This window comes from Ascaphus truei, chromosome 5 (genome assembly GCF_040206685.1).
Source record: "Ascaphus truei isolate aAscTru1 chromosome 5, aAscTru1.hap1, whole genome shotgun sequence".
NCBI lineage: Eukaryota > Metazoa > Chordata > Amphibia > Anura > Ascaphidae > Ascaphus > Ascaphus truei.
Genome location: NC_134487.1, coordinates 271648706 through 271665053, shown reverse-complemented (window position 1 = coordinate 271665053; position 16348 = coordinate 271648706). Strand labels below are relative to the sequence as shown.

The 16348-nt window shown below is 44.5% G+C and overlaps 1 protein-coding gene across 2 annotated transcripts in view; it reads left to right on the top strand.

Annotated features, from left to right (window-relative positions):
- The first annotated feature begins 9844 nt into the window (after positions 1 to 9844).
- The window catches only part of MGAT4B (alpha-1,3-mannosyl-glycoprotein 4-beta-N-acetylglucosaminyltransferase B), a 195131-nt gene continuing 188627 nt past the window's right edge, over positions 9845 to 16348 (top strand). The window contains exon 1 of one of the 2 annotated variants that reach the window (XM_075602045.1): positions 9845 to 10207. In XM_075602045.1, the coding sequence (XP_075458160.1) occupies positions 10111 to 10207 (97 nt within the window). In that variant the 5' untranslated portion in view covers positions 9845 to 10110. The remainder of the gene's footprint in view (positions 10208 to 16348) is intronic. The other variant, XM_075602044.1, reaches the window with a different exon arrangement.

Here is a 16348-nt window from a genome sequence, read left to right as displayed (position 1 = left end):
TGACTAAGGCCAGGGAAAGCAACCGCTTTTCCTGAGCCTCAGCACGCCAGCAGGTTACATGGCCGAGGCTTAACTTTACTTGTTCTCTATGGGTTTTAGCGAATTAATCAATTGTATTTGAAAATACATATTAATGTGAATATTTTGCTTATCCTTTTCTCTTCCACTGTCCTTTTCTCTTCCACTGCAACCTGATGCGTAGGAGCCACAGGAGTGAAGAGTACCTCTTTGTAGAAGCTACCCCCAGTGGTACTTGGCAAGTTGTACCACCAATTTGGAATACTCCCTATAATATTCCCAATCCACTCTCCTACACTGAACCACTGGCAGAGTTTATAACATATTGCACAACATGTGCTGGGATTATTAGCCTGTGACCTTCTGACCTTCAGCCTGGTTCATGCTGATGTCACTGCATTTGGGGAAGACTTCAGGACACATGTTCTCCTGCTGATCTGTAACACGAGTTTAAAATGTTCCCTGCCAAGATGTTGGCAGCTATGGGGTTGAATTGCAGTAGAGCATATGCCACAGGATATTAAAATAAAACCCTCGTATTTTGATGTTGTATTTCCTTCAAGATAAGGAGAACAAGATTAAAGGGATGTATGTGTAACCCATGTCTCCCCCTCTCCCCCCCCCCCCCCCCCCGGAGAAGGACTGAATTACTACCTTAGTGTGGTGCTGAGGCATACCTGCTGGTTCAGGAGAGCTGAGTAGCCGCAATGGTAAGGGGAAACATGACAGGCTTTTGGGTGATCTCTGGGTTCTTGCTCATTGGTTCAGCGCCTCCAGCTGCGATGGGCTCCTCGGATGCAGGATGTCAGTTCTCAACACAGCACTCCATACCCCTCCTGCCCAGGAACTGACAGCCAGGCAGAGGTATAGTGAGCAAGTAGATTTATTGGAACTGCTGCATCAGCTCTTCACACAGCATAGTTGTTGAAGTCCAACATTCCAGGACTTCAGGATGGTGCTTGCCCCGATAGTATGGGGCCTTGAGACTTGATGGTCCCCAGGCCTTTCGGCCTAGGGAGGGCCAGCTCATCCACGCAGTGGGAGTCTCACATCCCATGCTCTCACCTTGGAAGGCAGAGCAAGACTGCTCTAACTTTGCAACACCCACTGGTTAGCTTCAGGAAGGGGCGGGTTCATGGACGACCCATCACCGATAGGCTTACACAGGCCATGAGTCACCACCATACTTCCATCACTTACAAGTGGGCGAAAGGGGGGGGGGGTCAATGGCCATAGATTAACACATGAAGGCCCTGATCTTACATCACAGATACACTGTGGGGGAAAGAGAGGCACTTATGGTCATACCATGTTACATATGTAATATGGAGATGCACACAGATTGATATAGATTATCAGTGTTCTAAAACAGGACAGCACAGAGATTCTGAAGGTGGGGACATTTCAACCTAGCCGTGAACACTAACATTTCTGAACGTTTGTAGCGAATTCTAATTTTCTGCAGTATTTTCCTCATTATCTAACTAGCGTTGTTGCATTTCATGACTTATTATTGATAGAGGCTATTTCCATGCACTTGTTTAGCCCTGTTTACACGTCGCCCAGATAAATAGGGGACTTGATCAGCCTTATTTAAAGATGCAGTTCAGGCAATATCCTGCGTGTGTGTTTTTTTTAATAAATCAGTTCTGTAGTAAGAAAAAATACTTTTAGCATTTTCTGTTTTAAAAACAACAACTTTGAAAGACCAATTTTCTTATATTCTATTTTAACATGCATGCTTGTTCCTATAGCAACGATTTACATTCCCCATATTTAAAGATGTCGCCAAACTTTGCCGATCAATAGACGGAGAACGAATTAACCGGCAGCTATGCAGTTTTTTTTAGGTAAGTAGAGATTGCCCACATGAAACTATTGAAGTTAAAAAAAAAGAAAAAGACGGGAGCCTGAACTGCAGCTTTAACTGGCAGCTAGTTAAATAAAAGACTTATTCAGCCTGACCCTAACCTGCCAGCCGAACTAATATACAACTTTAACCCATACATCTAGTATTGAGTTTCTTGGTGAGTAGCGCGTTAGAAAAATGTTGAAATAAATCTTTAATTTAATATGCCAGCCTAATCCTTGCCTTAACCCTAATACAATATGCCAGCCTAACCCCTACCCTAATATACCAGCCTGATCCTTACTTTAAGACCTTGTGAATGCGTAGTGCTACAGACTTCACAACAGTCAGATAGGTAGAGATATAAATAACCGGATACTTGTGGGGGGTGGGGGGCCCTAAACATAAGCTTGGTAGAAGGGGAGGTGGGGGGGGGGGGCCTAAACATAAGCTTGGTAGAAGACAGGTACTGGGTTGCAATCCTGGATAATAAGCTCACTGATAAGTGACGCTGTGGTAAACAATAGTACCAGGACAATTGAATATAATAACACCCTATAGTGTACCAAAATGTCTAAATAAAGTCCTGAACAGGAAAACATGTAGCAAGCGATTGACTCACTTTGAGTGCTGCACAGTCCATGCGATCCACAGGTGAGGGGTCCCCAGGTGTGCTTCCGTCCAAGGGGTAGGCTAGTAGAAGAGAAGAAAACTGGAGGAGCACTACTGTTAGTATCAAAAAATAGTGAAGAGAAAGGTGCGTATCCCATAAAAAATTATTTATTGGTCAAGAAAGCGCGCTGTGAAGCGTGAAACGTTGGCGGGGCTCTCCTGTGCCCTTTTTTCCATGACCAATAAATAATTTTTTATGGGATACGCACCTTTCTCTTCACTATTTTTTGATACTAACAGTAGTGCTCCTCCAGATCTCCTCTTTTCTACTGATCCTTACTTTAACCCTAATAGGTCATTCTTATCCTAATATGCCAGCCTAACCATTACCCTAATATGCCAGCCTAATCCTTACCTTAACCCTAATATGCCAGCCTAACCATTACCCTAATATGCCAGCCTAATCCTTACCTGAACCCTAATATGCCAGCCTAACCATTACCCTAATATGCCAGTCTAATCCTAAACCTAGCCCTTAGGCTGAGTCCCCTGTGCCGCTGACCGCGCGGTGCTTGACGAGGTAAATGCTCGCTACTTAAATTTGGATGTCCCCGCTCACGTGAAGAGTGACACTCACCCACGCTTGGCGCTTGCGTAAACAAAAAAAAAACTGTCTTTGAACCGCGCTCAGTTTGCCTGAAACGCCCCCTGCGCCCACTTGCGGAATAGCGCAGACACCCGTCTCTCATGCTTGGAGAGTTGGTGATGTCACCGCTCTCCAAGCATGAGCGCGGTCAGCGGTACATGCAGCATAATCCTTACCCTAACCATCAGCATTCTCTAAATCCTAATAGTCTGGGGGGAAATCATTGCCAGCTATCTAAGGTGGAGGGGGGGGGGGGAGGAGAGAAAGTTATAGCGTCGCGTAAATACACATCCTTTTTTTTAATTAGTCATTAAAGGTGAAAGTGAGGCATTTTTAAATTAATATTGCAATCTAAAATCAACTTCCTCCTACAGTAGCCGAGCTGTGGAAGAAAAAACCCCACATCTTCTCAGAGAGGGTCCGCGCTTCCCATTCCCCCTCATAGCTTGGTCATGACTCCTAAACAGACCTCTAATTGACATTGACTAACATTCAAATAAACTGTTAGCCAACATAATGACTGCAACGAGATCCATAGCCGCCCTCTGGGTGAATCCAAACCTTCCATCTCCTATACAAATTTTTTTTTAAAAAATGGTACTCCCTTAAAAAGGGAAAAGTAACGGCGTACTCAGGAACTCATGCTCAAAATTCCAGAAGGTGTGGCAACCCTGGCTGATTTATGAAAGCTTTCAATAAACCGGCCATCCACCCCTCAAGCAAACAAGAATCCATATGATAAGATGGGGCCAATCCTTGCAGCCACATAGTGGCAAAAATATTAGACCTCAATCTTGCATTCCAGAGGTATTATAATGACTTGCTGTTCAATTTGTATATTGTTCTTGTACAACGCTCTGGATTAAATGTATACTTCATGTCCCACCAAAGTCAACAATGTGAACAAAATATTCTGTATGTATATTTGTCGAAAATGTTGCTGTAGCCCTCCCCCCCTCCCTTCTTCAATATGTCCCCCCTCCCCAACAATTATTGATAAAATCAATAAAAATATAGCTATTTTAAAAATATATCAATTAACCCTTTTTTCATGCTTCATCAACATTTAGTTATAGAAACACACAGCGAGACAATGGAGAAATGAAAAGCAACATGGAAAAAGTCATTAAATATTTTATTTGCTCAGATCATCTAAAACATTAACTAAGAAGTGCAAAAATTAAACTGCTGCAATCAGCAAATGGTATATTTCTTTAACTCAGTGATCGTCAGTAAAGAGAACAAAACCTTTACTTTTTCATCCCTGCATGTTGTTGTATAGCAGGATATATGTAATTGTGACATTTTCCCAGGAGTGCTTATTATTGGCACCGAGCCAGATTAAAATGGCCTCCTAAAGTGAAATATAAAATGGACATGTGAAAGGATAGGGTTTGGCAAATCAGAAAGAAGGATTAACCACCCGTGATGGAATCCCAATAGGCAAGATACAATCACACCCATTCATTGTAGTTATTCCTTGTCAGACAGACAGACCAGAGAAACCCTCTCCCACCGCTGCTAGATGGAGCTGCAATGCTTTGAAATGTGTTATCCAGCAGAGAAGAGGCTTAAAAACAGCCTACTACAAAAGGAGAAAGGCTTTCTGCCTTCTAGTCTCAAGGGTCTCTTCACCAAAATATGCTTGAAATCACTTGTCTGAATTATTCCCACATGTTACTCCCGTAATCTTCCCTTGATTTTCATTTTGCATTTCTATACAGTACTTAGAATTATTGTTGAAAAATGTAGAATAAATGTTAAAAGGCTGTTATTTTTCATGTGGGCCATGAAAAATGTACGTTTTTAGTTGTTTATTTCAAGCTATTTTATCACATTTCTTAAAAGTAATACACTATAAAAAAAAATAGACATTTGGTATATTTGAAATGCAACGTTACAGTGAAAAAAAAGTATGGGCTAGTGCCACATACGTGGCCACTTTTAAACAAGTGTGTGAAACATCTGATAAGCGTCAGGGCGGCGGTTCTTTCAAGGCTTAAACCGCATATAAAAGTGCCCACATAGATGCATCTCTGAAGGGGGAATACATTGGAAAAGTAATTTTGTAAAGAATCATACTGCCCAGCTTATATGTTTAAATCACTCAGATGACGTATTGTGAATTTTAGGATTTGTTCAGTTTTCAGGCAAGAACACAAGCTGTTTTTAAACCTTCTAAGAACCAGGGAACCCTCCTTCTATCATATCTTCTGACTTTGTGGAACGCCAGCTTACTTGTCCTATGCATCTAAAAATACTACTGATGTAGCCTGGTACATTTCTTTAGATCTATATTGTGACATATTTCTCTGTTGTAAATCATTTAAGAAGGGAGCCCAGGCACATACAAAGGCCAATGTGTATTTTTGCACAAACTGAAGCCAGTTATGTGCAATACAGAAGACAAAGATGCTGCTTTAGCAAAGGTCATTTAGCCTCTCAGAACAACATCATATACTGAGCTAAACACTTAATATGTGGGGGTGAGAAGCATCTACTCTTGTTGTCGGTGTGAGAGAATAAAGGTGCGATGTGAACCTGCAGGTGTCAAAGGGTTGAGAGGAGCGTGTGTCTAATGTCTGAGAGGAATAAGTGATGTATCTCTGGTAAAGGGTGTGTGACTATTATCTAGGGGGGGGGGGGGGAGAGGAGGATAACCTTAAAGATAAATTGCATGGATTTCTGATATAATTCATTAAAGGGTAAGAGTCATATGCTCCTGATTTAAATTTGAAGACAAGGCTTTGTATGTACACTTGAAGAAAGAGATTAGGCCCGAAATCTCTCTTTAATGCTATTGGGGAATGTGAACGTGACAATCGGTAAAGAGAGTATAAGATGTGTATGCCTCAGTATATCACATTTACGAACTTTACTACAAGCAAATAATATTTTACCAACATAACTTTTGTAATATTATACAGTTGGGTCCGGAAATAATTGGACACTGACACAATTTTCATAATTTTGGCTCTGTACACCACCACAATGGATTTGAAATGAAACAACCGAGATGCAATAGAAGTGCAGATTTTCAGCTTTAATTCAAGGGGTTGAACAAAAATATCGTATGAAACGTTTAGGAATTGCAACCATTTTCATACACAGTCACCTTATTTCAGGGGCTCAAATGTAATTGGACAAATTAACACAATCATAAATATAATGTTCATTTTTAATACTTTGTCGAGAATCCTTTGCAGGCAATGACTGCTTGATGTCTGGAACGCATGGACATCACCAAACGCTGGGTTTCCTCCTTTGTGATGCTTTGCCAGGCCTTTAATGCAGCTGTCTTCAGTTGTTGTTTGTTCGTGGGTCTTTCTGCCTCAAGTTTTGTCTTCAGCAAGTGAAATGCATGCTCAATCGGGTTGAGATCAGGTGATTGACTTGGCCATTGCAGAATATTCCACTTCTTTGCCTTAAAAAATTCCTGGGTTATTTTCGCAGTATTTTTGGGTCATTGTCCATCTGTAAAGTTAAGCACCGTCCAATCAACTTCGCTGAATTTGGCTGAATCTGAGCAGACAATATATCCCTATACACTTCAGAATTCATCCGGCTGCTTCTGTCTTCTGTCACATCATCAATAAACACTAGTGACCCAGTGCCATTGTAAGCCATGCATGCCCATGCCATCACACTGCCTCCACCGTGTTTTACAGATGATGTGGCATGCTTCGGATCATGAGCCGTTCCAAGCCTTCTCCATACTTTTTTCTTCCCATCATTCTGGTACAGATTGAACTTAGTTGCATCTGTCCAAAGAATGCTGTTCCAGAACTGGGCTGGCTTTTTTAGATATTGTTTGGCCTTGTGGTGAACCCTCTGTATTTGTTCTCGTGAAGTCTTCTCTTTATGGTAGACTTGGATAATGATATGCCTACCTCATGGAGAGTGTTCTTCACTTGGTTGGATGTTGTGAAGGGGTTTTTCTTTACCATGGAAAGGATCCTACGATCATCCACCACTGTTGTCTTCCGTGGACGTCCAGGCCTTTTTGTGTTGCAGAGCTCACCAGTGCGTTCTTTTTTTCTCAGAATGTACCAAACTGTTGATTTGGCCACTCCTAATGTTCCTGCTCTCTCTCTGATGGATTTTTTATTTTTTTTGCAGCCTAAGGGACAATGACCCTGTTTCACTTGCATTGAGTGATCCTTTGACCGCATGTTGTGTGTTCACAGCAACAGCTTCCAAATGCGAATGCCACACCTGGAATCAACTTCAGACCTTTTTACCTGCTTAATTGATGATGAAATAACGAAGGAATAGCTCACACCTCTCCATGAAACAGCTTTTGAGTCAATTGTCCAATTACTTTTGGTCCCTTGAAAGAGAGGGGGCTACATATTAAAGAGATGTAATTCCTAAACCCTTCCTCCCATTTGGATGTGAATACCCTCAAATTAAAGCTGATAGACTGCACTTTAAGCCCATACTCATTATTTAACTTGAATTTATTTTGGTACACAGCCGAAATAACAAAACTTGTATCAGTGTCCAATTATTTCCGGACCTAACTGTATATGCACACATACACAATGAATCTTAGTATTTGATAAAAATGGAATTGTTTCTATGTATAGTAAGGAGGGTTCTTCCTTAAACTGAGAGTCTAATGCAGGGGGGCGCAAGATTTTTCAGGGGGTGGCGTGGCGGTTGCAGAGGCCCTGCACCCTTCAGCAAGCCATTTAAATGAAACGCCGGGGGATTGCGTGAGGCCTCTGCAAATTCCCTTACTTTGTCTTAGTGACACGTCGCCGTGGGGTCATTTGATGACTTAGGCCTTGGCCATGTTCCCGCTCAGCACTGAGCCCCTACAGCCACAATTAGAGCGGCTTTAGTAGGGGCTCACCTATGCTTCCGCAAGCGCGCGGAAGCGTAGGTCTTAGGGGAATTTAAAATTCCCCAGCGTGCCGGCGCGACAGGCCGGTCACGTGAGCGGTTCGCCCAATGAGGGCGAACCAGCTCCGTGACGTCACTGGCCCGCCCCCGGCCAGTGACGTGCCCGCCCCCGGCCCGCCCCGACAGCGCGTGCGGTAAGCAACCGCAAGGCCAGGGAAAGCACCCGCTTTCCCTGAGCCTTAGCACGCCTCAGCGAGCAAGCAGGGAGCCTGTCCGAGGCCTAAGACAAGGTAAGGAGAGGGGGAGAGAAGGTAGAGCGGGCGCAGAGGGGAAAGTTTGCGCTCCCTTGGTCCAATGAATAACCCCGACTCCCAGATTCATCAAAGCTTCGTAACGGGCTAAACAGGCGTTATCTACCGTTGATGTAAATGGCAGTTAACGACTGTTCGGTGGCGTTATCCCATAATAGGTCTTGATGAATAACCCCCTAAGCGTGTTATCAATTCCTAGCTGATCTTCGTAGTTGACATTTCAGCTTATGGGTGGAGATAAAAAAACAGTGCTCTTCTCAGCTGTCACACACGTAGAGACATGTACAGCGGGTCGGAATCGGACATTTGGAAGCAACAGTCTCACTGCGACCAAGTTCCGCCAGTGTTTGGCCGCCGAGAGACCCTGCGCTGCAGCCGCTCCGCCGGTGGACACTCGGCTGTCGGCTGCTTCGTCAATAAGGTAAGTTAATTTAAGTTTTTTTTAAATTTATTTAGTCAGTCCATGGAGGCTGGGACTGGGAGGTGTGTGTGTGTGTGTGTTTACACTAGGAGTGAAGGGGGAGTGTGTGTGTGTGTACTAGAGGTGCAGGGGGACAGTGTGTGTATTACACTAGGAGTGCAGGGGGAGTTGTGTATATACTAGGGGTGCAGGGGGAGAGGTGTGTGTGTTCTAGGGCTGCCAGGGAAGTGTGTGTGTGTACTGCTGCGGCACAGTTTATTCGAGCATTTGCCCGTTCTGTGCCGCAGCAGTAGCCTGGCGCGCGCCCGAGTGTGACGGGCGCACGCCGAAGCAGCGGAAGAGCGCCCTCCGATCGGGGCGCTCTCCCTACCGCTGCCGGGTCCGCCGGGTCCCCCGGAACCCCCTGCCGCTGTCCCGCGATCGCGGGACACCAGGGCTCCCTCGGGGAGCCCCTGGACACGCGTGCAGCGGGCGCACGCTCCCGATGATGCGTGACCGCGCGTCTATGACGCGCGGCACGCCGAGGGGCGGCCACTAGCAAGCCGGGAGATTTCCCGGCTTGCGGTACCGACCACACTTCAATAAAGTGTGTCGGTAGTGTATGTACACTAGGGGTGCAGAGGGAGAGTGTATTTACACTAGGGATGCAGGGGGAGAGTGTGTGTGTGTGTGTGTGTGTGTGTGTGTGTGTGTGCTAGGAGTGCAGGGGGAGAGTGTGTGTGTTTACACAAGGGATGCAGGGGAGAGAGAGAGAGAGAGAGTGTGTGTGTGTGTGTACTAGGAGTGCAGGGGGAGAGTGTGTGTTTACATTAGGGATGCAGGGGGAGAGAGAGATGGTGTGTGTGTGTGTATACTAGTGGTGTTGGGGGAGATGAGTTTGTGTACTAGGTGTGCCGGGGAAGAGTGTGTGTGTGTGTGTGTATGTATATACACATACTAGGGGTGAAGGGGGAGATTGTGTGTGCGTGTTCTAGGTGTGTGTGTACTAGGGATGCAGGGGGAGAGAGTGTGAGTTTGTGTGTATACTGGGGGTGAATGTGTGTGTTGCTGTCACTGATGCCGTTGCAGGTGCACGCGCGCGCCGAGCCTCTCACTGGCACGCGCACATCTCCATGCGCGCTCCTCCATCAACCCATCATTGTACTCCCCCACAGCATGCAGCCCCCCGGGCGCGCGACCCGGAAGTTGGCGGGGGGCGAGCCGCGAGCACGCGCCTCGCCAAGGTCTTGAGGCCGTGCACGTCTCTCTCTCTCTCTCTCTCCCCCGTTATAACAGCAGCGCTCCTGATTAAACACCAACGGATAGATAACCACCGGCTACACCCCCCCCCCATCAACCACCCGTCACCCGCCCCGGACATGCAGCCGCCCCCGCCGCCGAGGCTGAGGAGCAGCAGGAGGAGGAGATGAGGCTCCGCAATGGCACTTTCCTGACTCTGCTGGCTTTCTGCTTCTGCGTCTTCTTGTCCCTGTCCTGGTACACGGCTTTCAGCGGCCAGAAAGGTGAGGATGGGTGTGGGGGTGAGGGTGGGTCGTCCATCTTTAAAGCGCCCCCGTCAACCCACCCCCCTTCAGGGCCAGAGGGGGGGGGGGGGTTGCGTTACAGACCCCTCCTGGTCCTGAAGGGGTTAAAGTAAAGGTTTATCATACATCTAATATAAAGCTCATTTAGAAGGGCTTTATGGGGTTAAGTTTTAATTGTCCTGACATCTTGAATTGTAACCCCCCCCCCCCCCCCTATCCCATGCTGGGGACCCCAGACTCACTGCTAGCCCTGTGTCATTGGTACTGCTCTGTCACAGCTCCCTTTGCCACTCCTTGTTTGCCTCTCTTGTCTTTGGGCTGTCAGGCTCTTTAAACAGGCTCTCCTTGCATGGCTGCTAGAGATGGGTTGCCAACAGGGATGGGGCATGACCGCTTTGGGTTTCTGACCTCCCAAGGGTTGGCACCTCTTCTGCTTCGTGTGGGTGACCTAGCTGCTTGGGGTGGGTGACCTAGATGTGCCTTGCTGCTTGGGGAGGGTCACATTCAGGAAAAAAGGGTGATCCAACGCTCTTAAGGGTCACGCCTGTTGTTAGTGTATGTGCCCCGAGGAGGTTAGCACTGTCATTTGGGGTTGGTGACCCTCAATGATCTGTTACCTCTTTGTCTCTGGATTGGCAACCTCTCTCCCCCCCCCCCCATCATAATAGTCTGTGGTCTTATTCAGTTGGTGTCTTGTTTAGTTTACATGTCGTGGTCTCAGACCTGGCAGTGCCCCCTTCTTAGCATCCTCATCCTTTGTTGCCTGGCATCACTCTAGCTTTCTTTAGCTCACCTCCAACATCCCTCTACAGTTTCTGGTCTATAGCCCAGTGACTTTCCTCATGGCCTCACAATTAGTACATTTTTCTGTGTTCATTCCCTTTTGTAAAGGGTCTGCGTTGGTGCCATGGTTAATGTAACATCTTAATTCGTGTGCTTTATCATGTCGTCCATCCACCTCCCTTGGTTAATATCCTTCCACCTTGTTTTAACTCTTTGTGGTCTGTGTCAATTTAATTTTGGAGTAAAATGCCTCTTGCCATCCTGTTTTTACCATTGCCTTCTAGTGCCAATGTATCAAGGTACTTTTAATGTATGTTAGTTAGCCCATTGTGCTTCAGCTTGTAATGTGAGAGGTGTAAATAGAAGTGAAACCATTCCCACACTTCTCAAACGCAAATGAAAAAATACATTGCATATATGTTAAAGCGCATCTATTATTACAACAGATTTTCCCTAATGCACCTGGTATATTTTTATGCTATTGCTTCCTACCTGTTCGTCTGTGAAACCTTTCCTTCCTCATTCCAGGTGTGGTTCATCTGTCTGTACAGCTGTTTTTTTTCTCTTCACCCTAACACACTTTCTCTTTTTTAACACTACACTTTGATATATTTTCCATTTACCATAATGGGCACAGCAACCTGTTTTGCTGACCTGTCAGAACATAACAAAAAAACATGGTGCTTACCATTCTAAAGGGTAGTCCCACCTAGGACCAAAAGTGTAGCTACAGGTATGTCAGTGATCTGATATAATGGGTTAGATAAAAATGATTGGCACTGTAAATCTAAAAAAAAAACAAAACTCTTTTTATTATTATTGTACTTGATGATGTCTTCATCGTAACCAAATTCTTTAGTATGCCTAATCTTTTATTTTGTGGAATCATTTCAATCCCCTTTTTCTTTTGTCATTCTGTTGCAATTATCAACCAAACAGCTAAAAGTGCAGTGATGGGGAGGAGTGTGTATGATTTAATAGGACCAGTTAACAAATACAGATCATTTAGTTTACATGATACAACGGAAATGCTTACCTTAACAGTGGTTACATTTTTCTTAGTGAATCATTTTTATTATAAATGTACTTTTTGTGTTTTCCCAGCTGTGTTTCTCTGAGTGTTATTTACGTTATAGTTTATTATGTTGATACTGTAATAAGACATTTTGCTAAATTGGTAATAGATGTGTCCTGTCCACACAGTATATAGAAGGATCATACCCACCTTCCTGAGTTTGCTGGTAGTATGCATGGATATTCTCTCAAGTTCATAACATCCTTTTTTTTTAAGATTGTGGTTTGAGGCTGTTCATGTTGGCCTTATGTCTTATATTGGTGGGTATGTATGCACCGTTGAATATTCTAAGTCTACTAATTTGATGGCAAACTGTAATCTTAAGAGATCAGAGATGTTTTTGCTGCGCTTATTGCGACGGCGACGCTGACATCACGCTACGGTTGCTGGAAAAATCAAATAGAAGTGACTTCCAGCGATCGTGAACAATCCGTCGCGTCGCTCCTACTATAAGCGCACGCGACGGCTTCGATACATTTGTTTTGAAGCGACGTTGCTGTCGCAGGCATTATAAGTGCAGCCTAATGTTTATTCTTGTGCCTTGAATTATCTAATAGCCCTGAGCTAAGCCCATTTCACTATAGCTTTGAAATCACTGGTACATTATTTCTTTAGAGATGATCCTTTTTGGTAAGTGGTATATCCAATGGAGTACAGTATGTCACTCTGCTTTTTGGCCTTTAAATTTGAGATGATTACATATAAACACACTATAAAACAGGCATGGAAATGGAGAAATCCCAGACACCTCAAATCTCCCCCCCCCCCCCCCCCCCCGGGCTCCTGTGCTTATTGTCAAGTCACCGCTGCTCATAGAGCAGAGAGGGGCTAAGGTTAGGGGCTAGTCAGAGCAGAGATGTGAGTGTCCGTGTGTGTCTGTGCTTGAGAGTGGCAGTGTGTTTGTGTCAGGCGATGGGTGGAGAGGAGCAACCAGAATGGCCCCACCCCTTTTAAACTTTGTTTGGCTCCCCAGTATTTGATATTTTCAAGCAGCCCTACTAAAATAACATGGCAAATGTATATTATATGCTCTATATCTTAACTGATTTGAAATGACTATGGGACTATCAAGGGTCCAAGATTTTTTTTGCAAACGTAACTGTTTTCTTAAAGACACCCTTATTATCACTAAATGTCGAAACACAGAATGTAACGGAAGATCAGAACGACTTGTCCCCTTGTCTGCCCATGTTCCTATTGGCTGTAAAACCTCACCCTATTTACTCCATGCTTGGCTTTAAAAAAATAATAATAAAATGTTTAAGACCGCCGTATGCTTATCTCAAGCATGTTGGAATTCCCTTGCTGTATTTTCCACTACCACCTCTGTGTGGGAGGCTATTCCACGGATCCACCACCTTTTTCGTGAAGTATTTCCCCTTTTACTTGTACACTTCCAGATATGTCAACTAGCCGTCCATAGAGAAATCAACGTAAGTTTTATTAGGATTACACACAGCGACCCCTGTGCAGTAGGGAGATAATGGCTTACTTAATATCACTTAACCGCGGACATTCCATGTGCCCCCACCTTTTTGTTTAATGAGTGTATCCCAGACTAACCTCCTGTCTCGGCCCAGTTTATTTCCATGCTGGGATATTTTGTGTGTGTGTGTGTGTGTGTGTGTGTGTGTGTGTGTGTGTGTGTGTGTGTGTGTGTGTGTGTGTGTGTGTGTGTACACAGAGAGAGAGTTGGGAAAAAAAATAATGTGCATTTTATTTTGACTTCTGAAAACTGTTATGAATTTATAATGTTTCCATGTTGCAGTATTCTTTCATTAGCAATAACTTTTGGGCGGTGCTAACATGGTTGCTTTTATCATTGTTTTTCTAAAACGAATGTAGGAACGTATCCTATGTTAAAACACAGAGCCTGTTATGGAGAATTTCATAGTAACTGCATTTCTGAATTTTACAACATCCTGGATTCTCTCCAAAATAGTATTTGTGGAAAGAAATTTCCGCTCTCCTCTGTGTTTGTCTTCTGTGTTACTTTGTTCCCAGTTAATTTCTACGTACGGCTTTTTGTTGGTAGTAAAGCGGTTTATTGCGCGGTATGTAATTAATAATATCAAAGGGACAGGGCAAAACCTGCCCACTTATGCCAGAGTGGAGGAGATGAAGGCCCAAGGAGCGCTTAACCCAGGGGTGCTCAACTCCAGTCCTCAAGTCCCACTAACCCCTCTCTCCCAACAGGTCAGGTTTTCAGGATATTCCAGCTTCAGCACAGGTGGCTCAATCAGAGGGCCAGGATCAGTCTGAGCCTCTGAGCGCCCTGTGCTGAAGCAGGGTCTGATTGAGCCACCTGTACTGAAGCTCGGATAATGTGAAAACCTGACCTGTTGGGGGGGCTTAAGAACTGGAGTTGAGCACCCCAGACTTAACTCACTGAGCTTCAACTATTATAGACTACAGCTGCACTGGAAACGCCCCTTCTTGCTCCACAAACCTTCCTGCCACCGCACTCCACAATCCTCCCTGGAAGCCCCATTCCTGCTCTGCAAGGTGCTCCCCACGCCCCCTAATACTCACTACCCCTCAGCAGGATAGGCTATTTTGCAAGCCCCCTTAACCCCATCCTGCCTCACAATCCCTCCCTCTGTCTTCACAGCCTACACCTGCCCACTCCAGATACCCGATCAGCACATAAACCCACCCTCACTTCCCCCACCGTTAACGAGGGGGTGAGAAAGACTTGGCCTGCTGAGCGGGAGCAGTGGAACATTGCTGCCCCTTGCCCCTGATCGGTCAGGTGCCAAAAATTCCAGGCATTGCTGACTATTAATATCCAGAATTGTGACCATTCAGCATGCAGCATTTCAGTAATGCATTCCCTTATTAGTCTAATGAAGTAATAATCCTGCGAGGGACAGAGCACATTACCTGGCCTCCCTGGACGAAGGAATTTAACCCATCCTTCAACCTTCCTTGGCAATGAAGGCCTGTACTAATATGGAGTACAATTTTGGGCACCACTTCTTTAGAAAAGACATGGAACTAGAGAGAGTGCAGAGAAGAGCCACCAAATTAATAAAGGTGATGAATAATCTAATTTATGAGGAGAGGCTAGCTAAATTAGATTTTATTTACATTAGAAAAGAGGCGTCTAAGAGGGGATGTGATCACTATATACAAATATATTCGGGGATAGTACAGGGAGCTCTCAAAAGAACTATTCATCCCAAGGGCAGTACAAAGGACACAGGGTCATCCCTTTCAGGTTGGAGGAAAGGAGATTTCACCAGCAACCAAGGAAAGGGTTCTTCACAGCAAGGGCAGTTAAAATGTGGAATTCATTACCCATGGAGACTGTGATGGCAGATACAATAGCTTTGTTCAAAAAAAGGTTGGACATCTTTTTAGAAAGGAAACGTATACAGGGATATACCAAATAAGTAAACATGGGAAGGATGTTGATCCAGGGAATAATCCGATTGCCAATTCTTGGAGTCTGTTAGGAATTGATTTTTCCCCTTATGAGATATCATTGGATGATATGACACTGTGGTTTTTTGTTTGCCTTCCTCTGGATCAATTCGGAAGTATATATATAGGATAAAGTATCTGTTGTCTAAATTTAGCATAGGTTGAACTTGATGGACATATGTCTTTTTTCAACCTCATCTACTATGATTACCATGATGGGATCAATTTGTAATATATATATATATATATATATATATATATATATATATATATATATATATATATATATATATATATATATATATATATATATATATACATACATACAATCTTAAAACTACATATTAAATGTACACATTCATCCTAACAGGGACTGTCCATCCCTGGGAAATTTTAAATTCTTACTACGACTTGGTTAACCCCCCCCCCTGTCCCCCAATATAAATGGATTGAGACCCCCCAGCCCGCTAGACCGGACGGGCCACCCCACTCCTTACTGGCTATTTATGCCCCCCTGTTTTAGCCTATAATACTGACTACACCATAAGCCTTCACCAGATCACCTCCAGAGAATTGGCATCCGCATACACAAATTTGATTTTGCTGATTTTGTGTGTTTTCCCTTTGCTATTTTCAAGCTGTTTATAATGGTGGTGGTTTTTTGGGTTTACAGAGTTTTAGGTGTAGGCAGTAGACCAGCAGATGCCAGAGGAAGCTCCCGTAATGTTTGTTAGTATCTCAACAAAAGTAGCTTTGGATGGTTAACATGGTGTTAGGGATGGTAAAATCCCAGGCGGCGAAACTTTCTGGCCTGGCGCTGGCAGTGCTGACCGGTC